This window comes from Lycium ferocissimum, chromosome 1 (genome assembly GCF_029784015.1).
Source record: "Lycium ferocissimum isolate CSIRO_LF1 chromosome 1, AGI_CSIRO_Lferr_CH_V1, whole genome shotgun sequence".
Classification (NCBI taxonomy): Eukaryota; Viridiplantae; Streptophyta; class Magnoliopsida; order Solanales; family Solanaceae; genus Lycium; species Lycium ferocissimum.
In genome coordinates, this window is record NC_081342.1 from 7,196,122 (window position 1) to 7,213,483 (window position 17,362).

Genomic DNA, 17,362 nt, shown 5'->3' on the forward strand with positions numbered 1-17,362 from the left:
TCGGCCATAATAGAATATTATCACCGGAACAATTTTTCGGACGTGAACTGTAAGTGTGAAACACTAGCACTGTTTTCCAATCTGTTTCTCTTCAGTTGAGGTCGCTCAGGTCTTCCGAGCACTTTATATCAGTTTGCAGAAGATTCCGATCGCCGGAATTAGGGTTCCGGCGACTGCTGCACTGTTTCTGGCAGATTTGCATTTTTTCGGCCACTTTTTTGACAATTTGTTTTGCCAGCCTGGTGTGTCTGCAATTCCGCACCTACCCCAGCAGTTATTTCTGACTTCCATTCACTTTTAGTTTTCCGGCGAAATTTTCCGACAGCTGGTTTCTGGCAGCTTCTGGATATCTGTTTTCTTAGCACCATCAGCTAAGTTTTGTCCCTGTTTTGTATGTCTTTCTTGAAGTTTTGAGCCATGTCTCTTGGATATGATATTTTTGGCTCCAAAAACATGGGAATCGGAACTTCAAGCCCTATGATTACTTTCAAACCGTTAATGGTAAGTTCAAACTATTTAACTTGGGCTTCCTTGGTTGAGTTGTGGTGCAAGGGTCAAGGTGTTCAAGACACTTAACGCAAAAGGCTATTGTGGTTGACGAAAAGGAAAAGGCTAGTGAGACAGATGGAAAGGCCAAAGCACAGTGGGAGAACGTTGTCGCTCAATTATGTAGTCTTCTGTGGCCATCTATTGATCCCAACTTGATGCCCTTGTTCCATTGCTTCCAGACATGTTATTCAGTTTGGGAAAAGGCTTGCGCTTTATACACTAATGACATATCTCGATTTTATGATGTGATATCTCAGATGACCAACTTAAAGAAACAGGAATCAGATATGTCTTGGGACAGGTACAGGCAGTCATGGAGAAATTTGAGCAGTTGCTGCCAGTCACTACGAACATGAAAAACAACAGGAGCTAAGACAGATGTTGTTTCTAGTTATTACACTTACTGGACTTCCTACTGACCTTGATTCGGTGCGTGATCAGATTTTGGCTACTCCTACGGTTCCTACAATTGATGAACTATTTTCTCGTTTGCTTTGTCTTGCTGCGCCTCCTAATCACACAGTGGTTTCATCACCAATTGTTGACTCCTCTATTCTCGTATCTCAAACCATAGAGAATCAAACATCTCACTCTATGGATAATCGACGAGGAGGAGGTCGTTTTGGAAAATCTTGAACAAAGTGTAGTCATTGTCATAAGTTTGGACACACTCGCGACGTATGCCGTGCTCTACATGGTCCACTACCCAATGATGTTCAGTGTAGTTATTGTCATAAGTTTGGACACACTCGTGACGTATGTCGTGCTCTGCATGGTCAACCACCCAACAATGCTCATGTTGCTCAGACTGACACTATAGGAAATTCGAGGCTTTTATCTGAAGTTGAATATAATGAGTCCCTAGCTCCGGGTACAGATAAATTAGCTCCTCGCTCTCTTAAATGTGTCTTTCTTGGTTATTCTCGGGTTCAAAAGGGATATTGTTGCTTCTCACCTGATCTCCGTCGATATCTTATGTCTGCCGATGTCACATTTTTTAAGTCTCAACCTTTTTTTAGGTCTCCTTCTGATCATCCTGATATCTCTGAGGTCTTACCTATACCTCAGGTTTTACCTACACCGATCTTTGAGGAATCTACAGTTACTTCTACATCTCCAGTCACAGTGCCACCACTTCTGACTTATCATCATCAACGGTGTCCAGCATCAGACCCAACATCAGGTCCAAATGATTCATGTCATGCGTCGGACCCGTCACTTACTGCGGACTTGTCTCCTCCTGATCAGCCAATTGCACTTCAGAAAGGTAAACAGTTCACTCGTAATACTAACCCACATTATACCCTTTTAAGTTATCACGGTCTATCATCATCCCATTATGCCTATGTATCATTATTGTCCTCTGTCCCCATTCCTGAGTCTACAGGTGAAGCCCTTTCTCATCCCAGATGGCGATAGGCTATGATTGACGAGATATCTGCTTTACACACGAGTGGTATTTGGGAGCTTGTTCCTCTTCCTCCCTGTTGGTTGTCGTTGGGTTTATGCAGTCAATGGTATGGACGGCCAAGTTGATCGGCTTAAGGCTCGCTTTGTTGCGAAGGGGTATGCACAGATATTTGGGCTTGATTACAGTGATACTTTCCCTCCCGTCACTAAAATAACATCTGGCCGTCTTTTTCTATCCATGGTTGCTGTCCGCCATTGGCCTCTTTATCAGTTGGACATGAAGAATGCTTTTCTACTGGGTGATCTTGAGGAGGAAGTTTACATGGAGCAAGTAGCCGGTTTTGTTGCTCAGGGGGAGTCTAAATCTGGTGTGTAGATTGCGTCGGTCACTTTATGGTGTGAAACAGTCTCCTCGAGCCTGGTTTTGTAAATTCAGCATAGTAATTCAGGAGTTTGGCATGACTTGCTGTGAAGGAGATCATTCTATGTTTTATCAACATTCTGCTCCAGATTTGAGTATTTATTTGGTGGTATATGTTTACGATATCGTTATAACTGGCAATGATCAAGATGGCATCACTAATTTAAAGCAACATCTCTTCCAGACTAAAGATCTTGGCAGATTGAAGTATTTTCTAGGTACTGAGGTTGCCCAATCTACGTCAGGTATTGTTATTTCGCAACGCAAGTATGTCTTAGACATTCTTGAGGAGACAGGAATGATGGGATGTAGACCCATTGACACTCCTATGGATCCAATTGCTAAACTCCTGCCAGGACAGAGGGAGCCACTCTGTGATCCCGGAAGATATAGGCGGCTGGTTAGGTAAGTTGAATTATCTCACAGTGACTTGACTTGACATTTCGTTTCCTATGAGTGTTGTAAGTCAGTTTATGGATTCTCCTTGTGATAGTTACTGGGATGCAGTTATCTGCATTCTGCGATATATTAAATCAGCTCCAGGTAAACGATTGCTTTTCGAAGACCGAGGCCATGAGCAGATCATTGGATATATAGATGCTGATTAGGCAGGATCACCCTCTGATAGACGTTCTACATCCGAATATTGTGTGTTAATAGGAGGTAATTTGGTGTCCTGGAAGAGTAAGAAACAGAGTGTCGTTGCTCGATCTAGTGCTGAATCAGAATATCGAGCAATGGCTGTAGCAACTTGTGAGCTAGTTTGGATTAAGCAGTTGCTCAGAGAACTAAAATTTGGAGAAATCAGTCAAATGAAACTTGTGTGTGATAACAAAGCGCCCTTCATATCGCATCAAGTCCAGTATTTCATGAGAGGACTAAGCACATTGAGATTAACTGTCACTTTGTCAGGGAAAAGATACTTTCCAGAGATATTGTTACTAAATTTGTGAAGTCGAGTGATCAGCTTGCTGATATTTTCACCAAGTCACTCAGTCGTCCTCGTATTAGATACATCTGTAACAATCTCAGTACATATGACTTGTATGCACCAGTTTGAGGGGAGTGTTAGAATAGGAATAGGAATAGGAATAGTAATAGGATTTGTATATAGTATCCTACATGGAAAAGGATTAGGATGTAGTGTCTATAAATAAGGCTCAATGTAATAATGTAGATACCTAATTCAATAACAATATTTTCTCCCATATTTTCTCACATGTACAATTAAGTTTTTTCTAATTTTTTTTTTTCCCAATGGTTTTATCTCTTTCAAAGTACGAGTTTTTTGTATTGACTTTTATGGCAAGCCTTCTGCATTTACTGCACTTTATTTTTAGTTATCACAATTTGCTAGGTCTATATTAGCATATCATAGTGTGATATTCTTTGGGTAGGGTTCGTTAGTTTTTTCCTGTTCTTTTGAGTAGATCCTGTTTATTTTGTACCTGCATGTCACAAGTTTTTTTGATTTGCTCATTAGTGGTGCATGAATTTTAATTGTTGGCTACAAATCTATTTTGATTGGTTAAGTTAAACTTAATTATCCTTTTCCTTCTTTGCTATTGAAAATACATCGCTTCTGTGATAAAATGTTTAATGAAATACCTAATCGGAAAAAGAATTAGAGATAAAATGATTTAGCGAGTAAAGAATATACTGAAGGAAACACCCCAAACTTATGCTATTAGATTATGGTAGAAAGCTACAAGATGGTTTATATGTCTTAAGGTACGGATTAGGAAAACTTCTCCTTTGCACTCAAGCAACTATTTGCTTAAGAGAAATTTGATTGTTAATTTTGGTCACTCCCTTTGAAGACATACATGGTTCTAGCACCTCCATAAATACAAATGGAGATGAGTTCACAGACATTGTTGGGCATACATACAATGTTTGAGTAAACAAATTTGGGCAAGCTTTACAAAGTCATAGATTAGTTTCCTGGCATTCAAAACCCTGTTATTTCTGATATGGTGCATTAATCGTTGATGTCCTTCCTAGTAAAAGGTTCCCTTCTGAAAATTTCAAAGTTTTCACTTGCAGCTAAGTGTAAAACAGACCATCTAACGCTCGACCAAAGATAAAAAAAGGTAATGAAAAGTACACGACAAAATTTTGTTTGCTGTGAGTTGTCTGCTGCCTATCGTTACCCAAATTTACACATGCATGTTCTGATTTATGGCCTGTTTGCCTGGATCCTGAGTTTAATGAGAAATTTTGGATCACAGTAAAAACAATATACCTCAGTAAAAACAAGACATGTCATGCAGAGTCCCTTTTAATAACTGCTAGGCTAAAGAAGTTGTGTTATTGGCTCAAGCCTTGATCACTCTGACCTTAGGCTTGTGTCTCCAGATGTTTGTGGTGCTATTTTCATCATCAAAAATCCGCTTAGGATATTCTAAGGCCAAAGGTAATTATCTCTCATTGAGACATTGGAGATGTATTTTAAATTTTTTATTGCTATTCTTGGATTTTGCATATATTTACCTACTGAAATTCAAATGTGTTTTCGTAGTGGTCAAGTTCTTATCTGTTTTTTTCTTCAGGAAAATAATCAGTATCAGCTTATCTGTCTTTTATGGGCTCAATTTGCTGCAGGGCAGAGGGTGCAAACCTGTCTCACACCCCAAAAGGTATTAAGGTAGAGTTCAAACCCCCACATCAGCACATATGATGCATAAAAGAGTTCCTTGATGCAAAAAGCGCTATTAAGAATTAATGAGTCATGTCTTTGTATATAAGTTACCTATTTGATTAACTATTATCACGGAAGCAAAGATAAGATGTTGTTTGGTTCTGAATCAGCATATCAAATGTTGTATGTAATAAACTTATTGGCTGGAAAACACATTGCTTTTAATACGAACAAAACAGTATTTTTTGTTTTTGCCTTTTTGATCTTACTTGAAGCAAGTGGTTGATCTTAATACATGATTTACTTTTGGAGCGTTTTAACCTTTTATATTTATAAAGTGTGGTTAAATCAGAATATTTACTGATTTAGCACAAGATAACCATTAGAAAATATATACTGATTTATGAAAGTGTTTTTTGGTCATCTTTTAAGTCAAGTATGAGATCTTCTTCTTCTTCCTGCATAATATTTCCCTTCTTTCTCCTCTTTGAGCACAACAAATAAATTGAGAAGGAGAGAGTTGTGATTTTTGAATTCAACTCCTGACATTTAGATTTGGAGAACAAACTGAAATTGCAATTTTACAGTATTGATGTTCTTTATGGATTTCATCTTAGCTTAGTGTTGGACTCAAAAGGGTCAAGAAACAATCATTTGGTCCTCTTGTTTGTCATGATGCAGGACTGACGATAAATTGGTTAGTTTACTAAAATTCTTGAATTTTTTATGTTTACCATAATTGCTAGGATCCAATAAAGACTCTTCAAATTGACGGCTATTTTTGGCTGGAGGGCTGAGGCATGAGAGTTGTTCTAGCTGCTGTTGGTGTTTGTTATCCTATCAGTAAGTAGCATCTTTATTTGGAGAAATTTATATATAATCGATTCACATCAATCAACCATTATATGGTTTTTTTAATTACTTGGACCAGGGCATCGTTCATACTTCATTGAAGTTCCCAGATACATGAAAATTGGCTAAAGATTGTAAACATTGTTCCCAAATAATTTGAACAAGTTTCTTTACGTCGTTGTTCCTCTACTCGAACTGGATTGAGTTAGGAATTTACCGGAAATATTTTTATTGGTGCCACATGAGACCTATTGCTCAAGTTGGTAGCAGGTAAAATTGTGGTCTCATTTTTACTTCAATTTTTACTCATGGGACAAAATTGAGCTAACCCTATTCAGTTCTTTTAGGTGGAGAATATCAACAGATCCCTTTCCACTTCCTTGTTCCTTTCCTTGAGTGAGTGGATTTTGTCCATCTCTGCATAAATAAGATGATGGTTTATATTTTACAAAATTATATTGTAGATTTACCTTTTTAAGTGATTTCCAAAACCAACAATTTTATCAGAGCACTTTTCTGGATGTTTACTAGAAATATACTTCCCTTTCTCTTAAAGTTCTTTTTTTTTTTTCTGGAATCATAAAATTCCCTTTCTCTTAAAGTTCTTTTTTATTTTGTCTTTTATTGTTTTACCTAAGAAATATTAATTAAAAGGTAATCATAAAATTATCTCTCTCCATTAAATGTTTACTCTATTTATCATTTCCATTAATGACAAATTTCAACTAAGGTTAAAATGGGAAATTAATTAATTCAAACTTCTAAAACGACAAAAAAAAAACTCGCAACTTTGAATGATAATAACTCAGAAGCCAGCTTGCAAGTTGACTCCCCAATTTGGGAATAAAAAGCTCTGATTTCTTGTGTGAAATTATTTTAGTTGTGGATTGTGATGATGCTTTTGATTTTTTGAGTGTTGGGACGAGAAAACTTGTCTGGACACAATGATTAATTTTTGTAAATACTTTAAGAAATGCGATTGTCCGCCCACCCCAAGGTGTAAATGTGATCTAATGCTAATATCTAGAAACTAACCTAACAACCTTTCTGAAAATAGAAAAAATGTCAAGATCTCAATAAGTTAAGATTCAGACCTACAAAACAACTGACATAATGATTAAAATTAATATCTTCATGAAGCGCAAGCCAATGAAGCCTAAATATCCTAGATTATGGTTGATTTTCAACTACACACTTTATTTTTGTTGGATCCTATTACTGTCTTGACTATATCTGAGTAGAATTTTCTTAAATGCTTACGTGGCAGAGTGTGCTTGTTGCACTCTCTTGTGGAGGACATGAATAAGAGTGGAATATGTTGGAGGGTGATGAAGAACTAATTAATGTAGAATGTTAAATATAATGTAAAATGTTACATATGCAACTTGTTGTTCGTACTTACTAGAAAAGGTCATTTTTACAAGCTTGTTTTAAAAAAATATTGACCAACCAAACATGAAAATATTGAAATAATCAAAGATTTGAGAGATAAATTTGGACCTTCATTTTTTAAGATTTTGGACAACTAGACCATCAATTTTCCACTAAAGATGTTTAATGGCAAGGCCAAATACAAAACATTTGCTAACGGTAAAAGAACAAAATTGAACAAAACTTCCATAAGACAGACAATAGGATAACTCCCTTTTAGAGAACTCCGAGAGGTTTATTTTCTCTGACTAATTTTCTTTCACAAAGTTTAAGATCCCAAATCAGTTAGTATTTCCAATTTGGTAGAAACTTTCAATCAGAAAACGCCACTATTGAATCAAGAACCTTCCTTTTTCAGCTGTTCTTGAAATGCTACAATTATTGTCACTTTGTTCAATATGATTGGCGCCCTTTTTCTACCATCTTCAGGTTTGCTTTTTCCTTTAATTTGCTTCATTTTCAGGTCAAACAGTTCTTGCGGTTTTTAAAATTGTGCTTCTTTCTGGGTTTGTGTTGAGGGTAGCAAAAGAAAAAATAAATTATGAAAGTTCTTTTAGGATTAGATGTTTTGCTATTTGATCGAGAAATGTAAAAATGGTTACTTTGATTTTGAGTTGTTGCATTTGGTGAGCTAAATTTTCACTTTAGGACCATTTTTGTATCAAGTTGAGCATGGAAGTTGAAAGTTCAGAAAGGGAAAGCATAACTAAGAGTATACTTAGGTTAAAAAGTTACTGCCTTTCTTTTATATTCCCTCTAATGTAAAACTATTTAGTGAGATTTCTTGTTTAAATAGAACAAAATAAGCTTTCTTGTAAGTTTTGATATGACCCTTTTTGAGTTTCTGCAATTCCCTTCGGAAGTACCCATGGAAATGATCCTAATTTTATCAGTTCTTTTGGAGGTAAAATTGGGTGAATTAGCCCGGTCAAAAGTTGCATTAGCTTGTGCTTGCACCGTCTTGCGATTCAATGGAAACAAAAGATATCCACTTTTTGCAGAATCTGTTAAGGCAGTAGTAATTGTTGCCTGCAACATGAATAGTAGGACGCCTTATGAATGAACACGATGTAGTGTACTTGGCTGGTTTCTACCATTTAGTTGCTCCCAAGTGGGGTGTCTTGATGGCAAAAGCCATCAAAAAGTGGAGGACTTTCTCATTTCCATCCCGTGTACCAAAATAAAAAATTGGAGGTGTACATAGCCAGTTTTGCTCTTAAAAAGTTGTTCTAGCATAGCTAGTCAAATAACTGTCACTAGATCACCTAATCTAATTTTGGTAATAGAATGACTGATATGGAATCGTGATGTTTGAACTGCAGTTGAAAGGTATATGAAGGAAGCAGAAGAGATTCGCCGTGCTATGTTGCCTGTGGAGCTAATTAAAAGAGTGCATACCATCGCACAACGCTTTTTCCTTGTTCTGCTTCAATAGTATTACTAATGTTTTGTTTTCTGTTTTGTGTGAATTTTGTAGAATATAAAACCTTCTGTCGTGGTAGATGAAGGAAATCCAGAAAGAAGCATATGTCGAACAGAAGGATGCAAAGCAGACTGCTGCAGTAGACGTCATATCTAGGCTGAACAATTCTCGGTCCTATTCTGATTCAGGCAGCGTGAAAGGTAAATTTTCAAAATTTTCTGCAGCTATTGGAATCTGTAAAAGAAAATTTTGTGCTGAATTAAATGGCATAGCAAGCTTCAGTCAATTGTATATGTTCTAAGAATCACACTTACCGTTATATCTGCTCTGACGTCTTTGAATTGCCCAAGCGATTCACTTGCTTCCTTCTGAATTTGGTTAATGAATTGCGGTAATATGAAGCACAACTTAATTGTCAGTTGTAACACATCAACTTTATCTGTTTTAATTCAATGCATGTTAGCTCTTGGAGAAGTAGTTTTAATCCCGTCACATATCGTAGGACCATAGCTCAATATTCTACTTCTACACTAGATCTAACACAGTGTCCAGAAGTAGATCATACCCAGAGAATATCCAACAATTTGTGAGTGATCTTGGTCCTCATACAATAATTCTTATCCTGGAGCTCTTCCGATATATCTGAGAATGTGGATTACTGTGTCTCAGTAACCACTAAATGGAGTTTGAAGAAACTGACTGATTGCATTTACCGTGAATGAATTATCTGGTCATGTAATCGTGAAATAATTCCGTTCTGCAACCAGTTTTTGAAATCTATCAGGATTCAGGTTTTCCTGTGGGTTCCCCTGGATTTTTTTTCTTCTAATATGTCCAATGTGTAGTTGCATTGTAAGCTGACATTGTTTTTCTTGGACTATGCTACCTCAATTCCCATAAGGTACTTTGTTTTTTCCCCCAATCTTTGGCCTCAAGGTGGTTAAACAAGTACTGTTTGAGTTGAGTTTAATACATTTGTCATGAAAACCATGATGAAAGAAACCGAATGATCAGCTTCACTTCAAGTCATCCCAAACTGTTGGACTGGACCAAACAACTGAACCTTCGAAACTATGCCAAGAAGGATTATTTACCATATAATAACCATTTTAGATGGCGTACCAAGCCTGGCCCTGAGAAACAAACTCTAATGTTGCTCCATATTTACCTCCTCAGCTAGTTCACCATACACAAAAACTCTGTTAATATCGAGCTGACCAAGCGGTCAATGATGCATGTTGTTAATTGTTAGCAACTGAAGAGAATATTTCACTCTAATCAAGATCATAAATTTGAGTGTACCTTTGGCAATAGGCGAGCCATCAACCAATCAAATTTTCCATCTGGATCCACTTTCACAGAATATAACAAGTGTTACCCTAGCAACAGTTCAGTCATTTTGTCTATGGTGACATCTCATTAGCTTAGATGTTCCAATGTTTTCGCTAATAGTGTTTTTTTACAGTAACATTAGACAAAGACACAAAGTTGATACAAATCATAATCGAGACACACAATGATAGTCAGAAAGTTATAAATGTGATGTAATTAATGAGAAGAACAAGACATTTGCATATGACAATAGATGGGAGTGGTGGTATCTGCTAATGTTGAGCAAGAGGGGTGGTGGGGGGGTTGGGGGGGGGGGGGTGGTGGTGGTGGTTAAAAGACGAGTAATTAAAGGAAATGACATATTTTAAGTGGTTAACTTATCTACGTAATGCGCGCTTGCGAACACGTTTACAAACAGACCAGCAATGGAGCTATTTCACAAAGCAAAAGTCGTATGTTTACAAAGTCACCATGATAAATAATTAACAGCTGATGAAGATGAAGAATCAGTAACACTAGATCGTAACGGGGCGTCAAAAAACGCGAAATGGGTTGTCGAATTTGTGGAAAAAATAAAAAGTTGTTATGGGAAGTATCTTACTGCTTCAAATCAGCCTTTTCTTCTTGGTATGACTGGTCGGAAACTTTGCCTAAAAGACTTGATTCTTCAATCGAATGGGAACCCCATTAGAGAAGGTAAATGACTATATTTTATTCATTAACTCTAATACTCCCTCTGTTAAATTTGTTTGTATTACTTTCCTTTTTAATTTCTTTCAAAAACAATATCTCATTCCTTTTTCCTTTTTTGGCAGCTGTTTAGTATTAACTTTCCATGTTTATCTTTAAGATCACAAGATTAAAGTATATTTTTGTACATCCCACATATCTTTAGTCTAAAACACAAGATTGAAAAGTCTTCTTACTTTTTGTTAACGTCGTGTGACAAATAAATTGAAACAGAGGATGTAAATCTGTGACTTTGCTCTACAATTTCCATTATATGAAAATAGCTAGCAACATCCCTATTTATAAATTATAATACTCCCTCAGTCCCAATTTATGTGACACTATTTGACATGACATGAAATTTACGGAAAAAAAGAAGAAGAATATTTTTGAAATTTCTGGTAAAAAACAAGCCTTAGATATTTGTGAGGCTGTAAATCATCTCATAAAGTTAAAATTGTTTCTAAATATAGAAATGTGACATTCTTTTCGTGACAAACTATAAAGGAAAGCATGCCACATTAAATTGGGACATTGGGAGTAGTACGAAACCTTTTTAACTCAAAACAGGAAAAGTTATCAAAACAGCAAAACTTATTCCTACTAATTAAAGTAACCAAATTCTAACCAATTTTGATTTTCTACAACTTTGAATTATTTTCCAGGGAAACAAGTGCAGTTAAGGACTCGATATGGGCAGTTTTTGAGAGGTAATGGGGGGTTGCCACCGTGGAGAAATTCGGTGACACGTGATATTCCTCATAGGACTAGTACTCAAGATTGGATACTTTGGGATATTCATGTTGTTGAAATATTGTCACATTCTCCGGTGCCGACGCCGGCGCCTACGGTGGTAAATCATTCGGATTCGTTTGCTTCAGAATCTAGTTCTCCTACTACTACTGGTTCCTCAAAATCCTTCAACTTTTCTAGACAAGAGGTATTTCTTCTATTTTTGGATGTTTGATCTTTAAGTTCAATGATTTTTTTTTTCTGCTTAACTTGAGCCGAGGGTTTATCGGAAACAACCTTTCTATCTGCTGAGGTAGGTGTAAGGTCTGCGTACACTCTATTCTCCCGGACCCCACTTGTCGGATTACACTGGGTATGTTGTTGTTGTTGTAAGTTCAATGATTTATTTATTTCGCACAAATTTCAAATTTGCAACTTAGGAAGTATCTTAATTTTACCCTTTGTTATATTTTGGAATCATTTTGCCATTAGCAAATTGTCTTCTTGTTGTTTTTTACTTTAGGGGGTCGTTTTCTTGGAGGGATTAGGTGAGTTATTCCGGTTCTAAATTTGGAATTAAATTTATCCCATGTTTGGTTTGAGGTATTAGCTAAAATCGGTATTCAATTTAAAGACTATAATCTGAATAATTTATCGCATATAGAAGGTGTGATAAGTTACCAAAGTTATAGTTCTGGTTTTAATCCCAGGATTATAATCGTGGGGAATCCTGGTCTTAAACCAAACTGCCAATAAGGGGATGTTTGGATTGTAATCCAGGATAAAATTTGGGATTACATTTACCATGTTTGGTTATGGGTATTAGCTGATACTGGTATAAATTTTGAACCAAAATCGCCATTAGGTATTAGATTCCTAGGATTTTTAGTCCCTGGATAATTCTGTTTGGAACCAAACGACCCTAAGAGAGCTCCAGCATGGACCGGATGGAGTTCACATGCCAAGATAATTCGGAAAAAAGTTTAAATATATCCCTCTAGTTCTGACAATGGTTTGAAATTAGGCTTCTTTATGCTTTAGTTTGGAACCCCTTATGGTTATGGACAAATGCGAGATGATCTGTTATATGAATAGCCTTGTACATGAGTATTTTTTTAACCTTTTGGCTTATGATTATTAGTATTATTTTCTTTTAATATGTTGATGTTCAAGTCAGCTTATTTTATCGTTTGCTAAGTCCATAAATAAAAATGTTTGGTGAATTTGTTAATTTGGGATGTGAATTTAATGATTATTATGTTATGGTACTCAATTATCTGTTTTTTCTCTCCTTTTGGCAGTCAAGTGATTCTTTGGTTAATTCGCCGCCTAAGTTGGGAGATTGAAAAATCCAGCTACATCCATCTACCGCATCACGAAGCTAATCTTAGGCATTTTTGTTCATTCTTTAGTTCAATCTTTTATAGGGCCTGTAGGAAAACTTTTGAATTCGTCTTTGTCCCCATCAGTCTATTCTGTTCCTGTATAGTCAGCTGATTTTATTCTACATTGATGTTCTCGCTAACATGTTAACTTCTTGTTATGGTGTATCAGAGGCAACATATTTGCAAATCCAAGAATGCCATTGTAGGCCAAATGTGGGGAGCACTTAAATGATGCAGTAGATGGATGTAGCTGGATTTTTGTATCAGGAAGTGAGGAAGGTGGATGTCGTCTAAACGTATTTCCATTGTTTATATAAGGCTTTGAGTGCTGAGAAAGTAAACAGAGATGTATTTACTAGAATATCTACTCTGGATGTTAATATCATACTATTCCACGGATTAATGAAAAATGAAGGATTCCTTGTTCATTATTCAGGAGGAGATTCCTTGAACTGTTTCTGTTCTTTGAAAATTAATATTAGCACCATTGAGAATGAGGTGCACCACTTAATCTCTATTAAAAAGAATAGCTGGAAGTAGTACTTTTTGTTATTGGAGAAAAAAGGCTAGAAAAAACATTGTACCTAACATTGGCTGGGAGTCCGGTACATCCTTTACATTGTACCTAACATTGGCCGGGAGTCTGGTACATACTTTAGGCTCCAAGTAGGGGCATAACATAATTGAGATTGGCTTAATTTATATACAAAGATATTTTAGACGACGACGACAACAACAACATACCCAGTATATTCCCACATGATGGGGTCTTGGGAGGGTAGAATGTACGCAGATCTTACCCCTACCTTGGGAGGTGTGAAGGTTGTTTTCGATAGACTCTCGGCTTAAGATATTGTAGAGAATAATTATATTATTATAATATTTTAAACTTTCCAAACCCCGCAATGTGGGAATAACAAGTTATTATATTTTTAACTTGTAAATAACAAGTAACATGCCTAACTTTCAATTTAGATGGTTATGCAATTATTTTTAAGAGTTAGCAGACCGTGTGATTTTTTTCAATGCACTATCACTATATTTACGTCATACTCAATTGAGATAACTAGCGTTGTTCTGTTTGGATTTGACGCATTATATTGTTTGCTTCCCAATTGATAAATGATTTCTCTTTTTTTTTTTAAATCATTACGTAATACTAGCTGTTTTATGACGAAGGCAATAGCCAATTCTAGGATGGATAGTTCGACTACCCAGCTCACAAAAGCAATAATTTACAACTAATCTTTTATTTAATAATAAAAGGTCTTACAAACATAAACTATCTATAAAATCGTAGATAAATCTTAATCTTACAACAGAGTGTAATGCTGCAGGCGCAGAGAGAAGTGCCAGAATTGACAATGGGATCGATAAATTTAAGGGGAAAAGGAGATAAATCGCCATCCGAGTGAAACTATTGACACCCGGTGGTCCAAGAATCTTAAAATTCTTTTTTTTTTTTAGCATTTTCAAGATATTCTAGCCATTTTTCAACTAATATCATTGTTGTATATGTATCGCTATTGTATATGCATAGAAATGCATCATACGTATAAAAATTGTATCACTATTGTATAGAATGAGCATCATTATTGTATATGTATAGAAACTGTATCATCATCGTATAGAACATATATATCTCTACCGTATATGTATAGAAAATATCATTGTTGTATAATAAATGTATAATTAACGTATTATTAGTGTAATAATGTACGCACTAATGATACACATATTATACACTATTTATGCAGATTTACACTGGCAAGAATTAGTGGAGAAAAACTGAAGACCGCCGGAATTTTTTTTTGGCCAGATCTGTATCTAACGACCAAAGATCGACATGAACCAGCCGGAGGGAGAATAGACCATGGCATTGCTTCCACAGCAAAAAGGCTGGAGCAACACCGAAAAAAATATAAACATGGTCATATCTGTGTGGTTTGAATAGATACGACGTCGCCTTATTCGTTGATGGCATTAGCGAATAACAAAGATGCTCCGGCTACCACAGTGGAGTTTCCGCCACCTCGAAACTTGCGAAGGAGGTTGCGTTCCGTCGCAGTCCTATCATCGGCCAAAGAAACATATAGGAGAAAGTGAGAGGTGAATGAAACGAAGGAGAAAGTTGACTAGGACTTGTCATTATTTTGGGCTTAGGGGATATTTCGGGTCTGTAACACCTCGTGCATTCGAGCTAAGATTTGACTCGTAAGACGGGGTATAATGAACCCAATATAAGTAGTGTAGAAAGGGTGTTTGAAACCCAATCAAGTCATAAGAAGAGTTCTTGGGCAAAGTAAAGTCGGAACCAAGATGGGAGGTGTAGGAAGTGTTTTGAAATACATTTCCATCCATATAAGGATCAGGTCAATTAGAGCTATGTACAAAAAGTTATACACGTTTTACTAAAGAGCTATCAGTGGTGCTCATCCACGGGCATGCAACGCATGCAGACTGACGTCCCAAGGCCATGTCTCGCGCAGACAGGCAGCAAAGTGAGGTCTATTGCGTGCGCGTGCCCATGCATGTACAGGCACGCAAAACGTCCTCCTTGACGTGCGATCCCTGCAACCTTTTTAAGTGCGCTTTTCTTGATTTTTCATTCCATTCTTCACTTCTTCAAACCCTAGCACGAATTTTCTCTCTTCCCCTCATCCTCATATATTAAGGTAAGTCCCTCCCATATATTCCTAAGTGAATTTTAATGATTATACATTGATTCTAAGCCAAATCCTATGTTAACAACCTAGGGTTTTCAAGAAAACCCATCTCAAGGTTCAAGATTCAAGATTTTGGAATTCGTCTTCAAAGAATCAGATTTTTCTCAAGTATTTGGAGCGATTAAGGTATGTAGGGTTTCTATCCATGTGTGTGAACATCATTGTTCTTCCCCACGCCATGTTCTTCCATGATTATACGAAATTTCACCAAAATTAAGGTTCTAGACATGTTTATGATAACCCTAAGCTCATGTACCATGATATACCATGTTTCTATTGATAATTCATTATTGTATTCTTGATATTCCATTTTGGTTATTGAGAATCTGTCCGCAATCCATGAAAACCCATAGTTTGCATTCCATGGGTTCTTACATGCCAGATATGAACTATTATGCTAATTTTCATGAAAATCCTACATGTCTCCATGTTTTCAAACAAATATATTATGTAATTATATATTTACGTAATATTATACTCACAATTCATGTCTACAAATCGTGTTTAAGAAAATCATAGGCTCAGATGCCACCTATTTTCACGTTCGTATTTTTGAGAGTTGCATAGATTACCGAGAAGGCTCAGATAGCCTGAAACTACGCTTGCCATCGTAGGATAAGGATTGCTCCGCCCAATTAAGACGATTCCTTCATGTTTTATTGATTGGATCCTTTCATGTCATGTTTATGTCTCATACCCCTGGCAAGGTGTAAGATTGCTCTGCTGGTCGGGCCTGGTAGCAGACTCCACGTACCCACGTGGTGATTTATGTTTTCGGTTATATTAATGCTCTCCTAACTAAAAATGCTTTTACTCATGTATATATATATATATATATATATATATATATATATATATATATATATATATATATATATATATATATATATGTATATATATATATATATATATATATATATATATATATATATATATATATATATATACATATATATATATATACACACATATATATATATATATATATATATATACATATATATATATATATATACATATATATATATATATATATATATGTATATATATATATATATGTATCTATACATAAATATATGTATATATATATATATATATATATATACATGTCAGATGATACTCATGTTCAAGTTCAGCTTATAGATACAGTTTCAATTCTATTATTTCCATGTGTCATGCTTATTTCATTAAGTTGCTTTACATACCAGTACAATTCGAGTGTACGGACGTCGCCTTTTATTTGCCTGGGGGAAACACACGTAACACCTCAAACCTTTAACTAAGCTTTGAGCATGATTCTAGACTGAGAAAATCAGACAGAAGTGTTGGAGCTAGAAACTGGAAATTTTAGGTCAAGTACGGGTCGTACTCTCATCCCGTTCTTCGACGAGAAAAATAGTTACTCACTGAAATTTGACATTCCAGGTACGGGCCACAAGGTGCGGCCCGTACTACAAAGTACGGGACGTACCTGCTGCCCGTAGTTCATCGGGGAAATTAACTACTCTTTGGAATTCGACATTCCAGGTATGGGCCACAAGGTGCGGCCCGTACTTCAAAGTACGGGACGTGCTTGGCGTCTGTACTTTGTCCGCTTCAGTGAACAGTATAAATACGCAGACTCAGCTTTATTTTCTTATTTTCAAATCCCTGAACCCTAGAACGACCTACTCTCCTCCTTCATCACCAAGAACACTAAGGTAAGCAATCCTAACCAATTTCAAATGGATT

At 36.2% G+C, this 17,362-nt stretch overlaps 1 protein-coding gene across 9 annotated transcripts; it reads left to right on the forward strand.

The window, feature by feature from the left end:
- Positions 1-6,630: 6,630 nt before the first annotated feature.
- Positions 6,631-14,397, forward strand: LOC132040712 (uncharacterized). Of its 9 annotated transcripts, none has more exons than XR_009410903.1 (5): positions 6,631-8,694; positions 8,807-8,927; positions 11,454-11,728; positions 11,838-11,893; positions 12,822-13,343. XR_009410903.1 is itself a non-coding variant. In XM_059431541.1 (5 exons), exons 1-5 carry the CDS (start codon positions 8,638-8,640, stop codon positions 12,864-12,866), a joined length of 558 nt encoding a protein of 185 aa, XP_059287524.1. In that variant the 5' UTR covers positions 6,631-8,637; the 3' UTR covers positions 12,867-13,343. The 9 variants fall into 9 exon arrangements, 7 of the variants coding, with proteins under 7 accessions (XP_059287524.1, XP_059287457.1, XP_059287584.1 ...); XR_009410908.1 differs by having other exon boundaries at positions 13,075-13,343; XM_059431541.1 differs by having other exon boundaries at positions 11,834-11,893.
- The last annotated feature ends 2,965 nt before the right edge of the window (positions 14,398-17,362 follow it).

Bases quoted from the DNA above. Each gene is read 5' to 3' on its own strand.
- LOC132040712 (XM_059431412.1), top strand. From the start codon at position 8,638: ATGAAGGAAGCAGAAGAGATTCGCCGTGCTATGTTGCCTGTGGAGCTA. The intron at 8,695-8,806 runs GTGCATACCATC...CTGTCGTGGTAG, and splicing joins CTGTGGAGCTAATTAAAAGA to ATGAAGGAAATCCAGAAAGA. The intron at 11,729-11,833 runs GTATTTCTTCTA...CTATCTGCTGAG, and splicing joins TCAACTTTTCTAGACAAGAG to GTAGGTGTAAGGTCTGCGTA.